The 7,635-nt window shown below is 50.8% G+C and overlaps 1 protein-coding gene across 4 annotated transcripts in view; it reads right to left on the minus strand.

Moving 5' to 3' along the window:
- TTYH3 (tweety family member 3) overlaps window positions 1–6,369 on the minus strand; it is a 70,170-nt gene extending 63,801 nt beyond the window's left edge. For 2 of the 4 annotated variants that reach the window (XM_015876783.2, XM_015876784.2), the window contains exon 1: window positions 6,118–6,369. In XM_015876783.2, the coding sequence (XP_015732269.1) occupies window positions 6,118–6,240 (123 nt within the window). In that variant the 5' untranslated portion in view covers window positions 6,241–6,369. The remainder of the gene's footprint in view (window positions 1–6,117) is intronic. The other 2 variants (XM_015876786.2, XM_015876785.2) reach the window with 1 other exon arrangement.
- Window positions 6,370–7,635: the final 1,266 nt, after the last annotated feature.

Here is a 7,635-nt window from a genome sequence, read left to right on the forward strand (position 1 = left end):
AGCCCTATCCATGTCTCAAGAGCACACAAGCTGGTTTAGAAAGTTCAGTCCAGAAGGTGATGGTGGTATGTTCCAAAGTTGCTCAAGCCCTGTCTGAATCTCAAAGCAAAGAAATTCCCAGACACCACGTCCCTTCCCCCAGCGATGGGAACCTCGCTCAGCTGAAACCAAGCCAAATTCTCCTACCCGCTCAAGGGGAATGGGAAATCTCAATGTAGCTGGTAGAAAGCTTACTGCTAAAAGACAAAACAGAGACCAGAGGAGAGCTGACAGTCATCAGGAGCTTAGTTAGGAGGGCTTTGCACTACTAAGTGTGCGGGTGGGTGGGAACTAGCAGGAAAGAGGTGTAAAATTAGGCTTGCCCTGGAAGAAAGAGCAGGAAAAGAAAAGGGAAAAAGAAAAGAGGGGAAAAGAAAGATGCCAGAGGTCTGGAGGCACCCACCCTTCAGCTGCCCAAAGATGCTGCATCAAGAAACATGATGTACAAAGGCATAAAACCTTTGTCTCATTCTCAATAGGCAGATTTTTGTTTACAGGTTCAAAAATAAATCTAATCCAAAATACAAGTGAGAGAGATAAAGAAGAGTTGTGTGCAGCTCCCTTAATCCACATTCAAAGCCTTGGGATTAAGACAGAGGAAAGCACCTGACTTCCACCCTTAATCTCCAGCCATGCCTAATGAGATATGTTCTGGGTGAGAACTTCTCACTTTCCCTAATAATGAAAAATAAGCAGCAATAAATTCCACACCAACATCTGCTTGAAGCACTGCTTGTTTTACTGGATAAACGTTTGCACAAAGGCTTTTTGTTAACTGGAAGAGCGTGGATTCACCTCCCCTCAAAGAAAAAAAGGCATTAAGAATCAAGGAGAGAAAAAAAAAAGAAGATGAAATGAACCATTTGATTTCCATGGTCCTTTCTGCAGAACACCAGTGATGGGGCTTTGTATCCAGACACCAAAGGGAAGCTTCCTAAGCAGCTGCATCGCTTTGGTGGCAAACTAATTTCAGAGAACCTCATCTGCATTTCCTGTTCCTGCTCACTCTGCTTTGAAAGCAAAGTCAAAACGCAAAGTTCTTGAGCAGCATTTGCTGCAAACCAACAGACACCTGTGTGTACACCAGCATAACACACCTGCAGCACGCAGAGGAGGATGCAGCACCTAAGATCTACATTGTACTTCAGACCTAATCAGGAGACACAGGCCGCTTAGAAAACCAACCCAACAGGATTTTCAACAGGACAAGTGGTTTCAGTGCCAAGGTGCCAGCAGCTGCCCACTGTATGAGCAGAGCAATGGTTTTAGCACTGGTTCAACTGGTGCAGCTGACAGCAGCATGATGCTGCCCCAAGCCAGGCACAGCATTACAGTCTCCTAGCATTGGGAAGTTCAGCAGGGCTGGCAACAGCTTCTCTGCACAGGATTAATACTTCCAGGATTCTACACACACAAAGCAAACAGTTTCCACTTCTGCACACCCTCATCTCCTTCCCCCACAAGGCATCCCACATTTCTCCAAGCCATCCTTTACCTCTGTGCACACTCAGTTTTACTAAAGCCATACATTTAGAACTGTTGCTCTCTGACCAGAGGGCAGCGATCCACAGTCAGGGTTTCCAGAAACTGTGAGCTCTCAGGAGACCATCTGAAAACGTAGCAGCACAGCATGGGTCAGCAAAATAGTACGGCTGCAGACAGAAAGCTGGCAGAGGTTGACTTCTTTCCCTGTCTGTATACCATATGCTGCTGTGCAACTGGATGTATGGTATACAGAAACCCTTCTTTGCCTTACTTCGGTAAATCAACCATCAAAAACTGTCTTAGTTTCACATTTCTTGGTCAGCCATTGTGCTGCAGTTCCCTTGGATCAAACAGGCCAAAATGGGGCTGATGTGAGGTATGAGCACACGGTTACTCACGCGACCAACACTGATGAGAAAAGGGAAGCTGGGATTTACCATTAGTTCTTCAAAATCCGAAAGCAACTTCAGTGTAATTAGAAAACATTGGATTCTGCTAACCAGGGTCACCTAACCTTTCTGAAAGTGTGAAGAAACGAATGCTGCAGTGGGATGCTGATCAGGCTTTGGAAGAGGTCCAACCGTTCCCTTCAGCCTGACCCCCCTTCAGAAAGGCCCATTACTCGCTGACTGGGAGCCAACTAGACAAGAACACGTCATCCAGCTTGACTGAGACACATGTTCCCAATTTACAGAAAGACTCTGGGTTTCAGCATTGAAATAGGACGCCAGTACAGTAGAGGAAGTTCTAAAACAATCTCTCTAATCCAAGTTTTTTGGCAGTTCAGGCTTCAGCGTGGTTCCCCAGCCAAGAAATTACTTCCAAAGACGACATTAGCTGTTATGCACAAGGAAAGAGCCTCACTGAGCCAGCAAGTACCTGACAGAATTAATTCCGTGCTGAACCCCTGCCTGCCCGTTCAAACACACATGCTATGGATGAGAGTCTGCAAGCCAACAAAAGGCAGCACCCTTGGACCTACAGAGCCCCTTGTACTGCTTGGTCCCCCAGCACACCTAATGGGGAGAAAAACATACTACTACATAATAGCAACAAGCAATGCATGCAAAGAACCTCCTGGGTGACAACACCAGATAGACCATCACAAAAGCATGGACTGGAGCACAGCCCTGTTCTTATCCTTGTTACCTTCAGCATAGCTGTGCTTCTGAACTGGTGGGAATCTATCATCCAGGCTTTTTCCCCCATGCACATACAGCTGCCCCTGCACCCACCCTGTGTGCAATAGAAGCAGCACTGTTAGGATGCAAGGAAAGAACTTGAAAGATGAGCTGGAGAGCTTTGCTCTCCTCTGGTCTGCTCCACACAGAGCCCACATTTACACAGATTCAGGTCAACTCTGCCATTTTGCAGCGGTTAAGAAGAGCAGAAGTTTAAGCCCAGGTACTCCACAGCTCAGCTTCTTGCAGCCTCTTTTCCTCTTCACTGTTTATAGAGCACTTCTCAGCTCACAGTGAGATGTAAGAGCCATAGACGAGCATTCCAAGTTCCTTTCGTGCAGGTACCAAAGGCCCATCTCAAACAACTACCCCTATATTCACTGTGCACCTTCCAGCATGTGACCTCTGCAGTGCCTTAACCAGCTCCCAGAAATAAAGTGATTTATGGCATAGCACTGAATTCACAAACAACAGGTTAAGTTAGTGACACCAGCAGTCTAAGGAACACCTTAACTTCCCAATTGAGTTAATCAGAAAGTGGACAGTGCTGCTGCAATGGCCATCATCTGTTTAGCAGCAAAAGGCACAGAAACCAGAATTGTCAGAGGGAACACAGGCTGTGCTCCATTTTTACATTCCCTTCACTCCAGAGTTTGTGACTCACTACACAATGAAAAGGCTTTGCAGAGCACTGCAGTATGACTCAGATGAGAATACAGCCAGAACAAAACTGTTCATATCAAGATATCTTCAATTCCAGTGACTCACGGGAGGGCAGGGAAAAGAACTGGAGAGATGAGTTGCTCTGTAGGGATGGCTCTATGGAGCAGCACATGGAGGCAGCTCTGATGGGATCACCAAACACACCAGCCGCAGATGTGAGGGATCACAGCTCACCCGGGGCTGAAGCTCACCTGCCTTTCCCCCAGTAGGGAAGATGCCCTCAGATTGTCAAGAGGGAAGCCAACCATCTGAAGGCCATGCATATACATATACTGAAACAATCCAGTCCTGGTGGGAGGATTTGTTCTGCTCCTGCACACAGTGTTCTAACCTAGCACAACATGATACGCAGCAGGAGAAGATAAGAAGTAAATAATCCCTGGAGATGGCATTTCAGAGAGCAACTCAAGGTGAAGGAGGTACATGGTCAGAGCCCCCAGCTGCACCAGCCCTTGGGGCAGCATCACCATAAGCACTCCTCGAGCTCTCAGAGGAAAGAAGGCCCTTGGTTGTGGCACCACACACACAGCTGCCTCCAGATGGGCCATGCACAGCAGTGCACTGCTTTGTAGAATGGGGCTGCATGGGACAGAACTGCTGTTAGGTCCTGGTCCTCACAGATGGACCCAAGAGACACAAAGACCTGGATATCTAACACAGACAGTGTGTGTTTAACTATGAAATAGATGCACTTTGGAGAGGTTTCAGAGGACAACAGCGTGTCTGCTGCTTCAGTGGAATAGAGGCTCAGGCATTACAGTAATCCCTGACGTGTAGAGGTTACATCCTGGTACATCTGTACCCTCCTCACCCACAGCACGTGGCACTCCAACAGGTGACAGGACACCACCTGCATCCACCTCCCTGGATCTCACATTTTGTTCAGATACGGACTCCGATATCAAAATTCATATACTATCTTCACAACAAAGAGGGCAGGCTTTCATTAAGAAGTTCCTAAAGAAAACAGTGCTTTACAAAGGAAGCGATGTTTTCCCCTCTCTCATGAGCTTGGAAATCTCCTGAGAACCAGAAAGGACACACTGCTTCCTTCCTCACATGGAATCAGAATGAGAATGGATATAGTGACCCACTGTATGCCTGTTTAATGACAGCACTCACTACTCTATCGCTTTAAGTCATGGAAACTTGAAGGTATTTTCAGTTTAGCAAAGGTAATATCTATATTGAAGCCAGGGACTCTCTGTCCTTTCCCATTCCCATACATTCCCAGTGAGCATCCCCCGCTGACCTCACACTGACAGCTCACATCACAGAACGAGGGCATCAAGCACAAAAAACAGAGCAGAAAACAAACACAAGCACAAACTGGGCCAACTCATGAGACCTCTAAAGAAGGGAGCTATAAGCAGGATTTGAATCAAGAAGTGGACTGCCTTATATTCACAGTTTTATATGATTCCACCTCCATAGCGTGACAGGTTCCTAAAGAGAAAGGGAAACTATGGCAGCACCGGCTGCAGGCAGAGCAGGGGATGCAGATTCATAATAAAACAAACGGGCAAAAAAAGACAGAATTCAGAACAATTTGAAGCATGAGAGAACACTCAGCATTACAGTCCCCACTCCCGGATTAAGCTGCCCTGTTTCACTGCCTTAGAATTAATCTATATGGCTACAAACTCCAGCGCCAACTCACAGCAGCGCTGTTATATAAGCACAGCACTGATAACACTGCCTGCATTGCTGGAGCTGTCGGCCATCCCTCCCAGCACTGAAACAGGCAAAGCTGCTATTCACACCGTGCTCCCAAAGACAGACCCAGCAGGAATCCAGACGTTTGGCTTGGGATTTGATAAGACATTTTCTTTTGAGATGATGTTCAGCCCGAAAAGGCCATTGGCTGCCATGAGTCCTGAACAGCATCGCAGGAAGGGCAGCACTGCACTGCACTGCACGGAGGAGGAGAAAGCAGAAGTGCAGATGTGATTACAGCAGGAAATTTATCTGAGCAATGAGCACAACTGCAGGGAGCTCCTGGGGCCATCCAGGTGAAACCCACACACCTGCAGAGCACCCAAAGGTCACACAGCACAGCCGGCTGTGAACTCTGAGCTCATGCAGCACAAGCAGCCCCCCATACCCCTCCCATAATGGGGCACAGCGGGCTGCCTGCGGCCCACAGCCCTGCGTGGCCATATTGAGCCCCGTCAGCCAGGGGAACCACAGCAAGTTGACGCACAGAAGCCCCAAATGCTCCAACTGGGTCAGTATTGTGCGCTGGTTATTGGTTTAAAGAGGTTTCTCAGCATCCCCGCATCGCCCCCGGCACATCCCGCTCTCGTTCTGCTCCGGCATCATCCCGTAAAGCCGCGCTCCTGCAGCACCGCCCGCACCTTCACTGCCGCGGCTGCAGCTCCAGGACGGCTCGAGTCCGCTTCCCAAAGCGAAATGGTGCAGCCAACCAAACAACCAACCAACCCCGGCGGCCGCTGTACTACGAGGCGGCGCGGTGCCACCGCAGCCCGGCTCCGAGCCGAGACGGCACCGCGACCATCGCAACCACGCGGCCAACCGAGCGGCACCGAACCGCCCGGGAGACCCCGACCCGGCGGCATCGGGGCACGGAGCGGGGAGAGGATCCCCCCCCCCCAAACCCCCATGCGGACAGAGGGGACGCAGCCCCGCAGCCCCCGTCGGGGCGGCCCCTCTTCGGCACCGCGCTCACCTGCTGGTACTCGGCGTCGTCCGGTCGGAAGTCGGCGGCGGTGAGCTCCCAGCGCAGGCTGAGATGCGGCAGGCGGTGCAGCAGGCTCACCCACCAGGGCGGCGAGTAGCTGACCCCCGCCATACCCGCCTCATTCACCCCGAGCCGCCGGCCATGCAGCGCTCCGTGCCGCCGGCTGGAACCGCGCCTCACCTGCGGCCCCGCATGGCCGGCTCCCCCGCCTCCCTCTTCCCCCTCCCGCCGCTCCGCTCGCTCCCTCTTTGTTCGCCGAGAGGCTCCGCCACCCCCGCTCCTGTCGCCGCCCTCCCGCTCCCATTGGAGCCGCCGCGCTCCGCCCAAGCTCCGGCGGAGGGGAGGGAAGGGAGCTGCCCCCCCGTGTTGGGCTGCGGGTCCACCTGTGCTGGGCTGTGCGGGATGCTCCGCTCCTCCTCTGACCCCCACGGCAGAGTTCGGACCTGAGCTGAGGTCACCTGGCACCGAGCGCTGCACCATTCACCTCTCTCGGTCCCCAACCCAAAAGTGTCAGTGCTTCAGTAATTCTCGCAGATGAGGACCCAGCTGACAGCTCTGAGCCCCCACAGGGCGCCATCCCCACCACTGTAAGAGCTTTTTGACCAGGGCAGGATTTTCACCTGGGTGTTATTAACAGCTACAATGAAATCTGAGCGCTCACAAAGAACATCGGGTCCAACATCAGAGCTCACAGCACTGTGTGCACAACCGTGAGATAAACAGGGATACAACACAGAACCCCTCTGCTCCTCCGGCCTCCTGCAGCAGCACGGCAGAACAGCCCATTTTCTGTTCTATTTTTCCTATCTCATGGTTCCTGCCAGGATGAGGGAATGATGTTATGCTCTGCAATACCTCACCTCCAGTTCAAACAACCCTAAGACAAGGACCTCTGCATCAGCCACCAATGCCACAGTTGAATCAGTTCAATGCTAAAGTGCTCCGGGGTGGAATCTGTGCTGCAGATGTTGCTGCTGCTGTGAGGCTCTGGATGGAAACTCCCAGTCAGGCCGTGTGTCCAAGTGCCTTTGTGAGCCTTGTGATGGACGTGGAATAAAAGCAGATGCAGCAGCCACTCAACACGGAGCTCTCATGTGACAGCTGTGATGTAAATCAAACTGAACGAAACATTTCAGGATGAATGGCAGAGAAAGCTGGATGCCATTAACAGGGGTGTCAGCAGCAGCGGCAGGATGAGGCCCTGCATGGGGTGGGAGTAAGTAGGGGAATGAGCTGCCTCACAGTACCCCTTGCATGCCCCTCACTGCCATTCAAAGCAGAGACAGCTGGATTAAATTAGAGCAGAATGAGGACTGGGGATTAGAGAGAAACAGAAGCATCACAGCAGTTTTAATTTCGATCCCACAATTGTCGATAATGATGTGGGAAAACCTGGAAATAAATTCAGCAAACATTTAGTCCATTTAGTAGAATGGACTAAAGCTGTGTTTTCACTTTGAGATTTTTATTTTCCGTGCATTCTTTCTTACACATCTCCTATCACTC

Source organism: Coturnix japonica, chromosome 14 (genome assembly GCF_001577835.2).
Source record: "Coturnix japonica isolate 7356 chromosome 14, Coturnix japonica 2.1, whole genome shotgun sequence".
Lineage (NCBI taxonomy): Eukaryota > Metazoa > Chordata > Aves > Galliformes > Phasianidae > Coturnix > Coturnix japonica.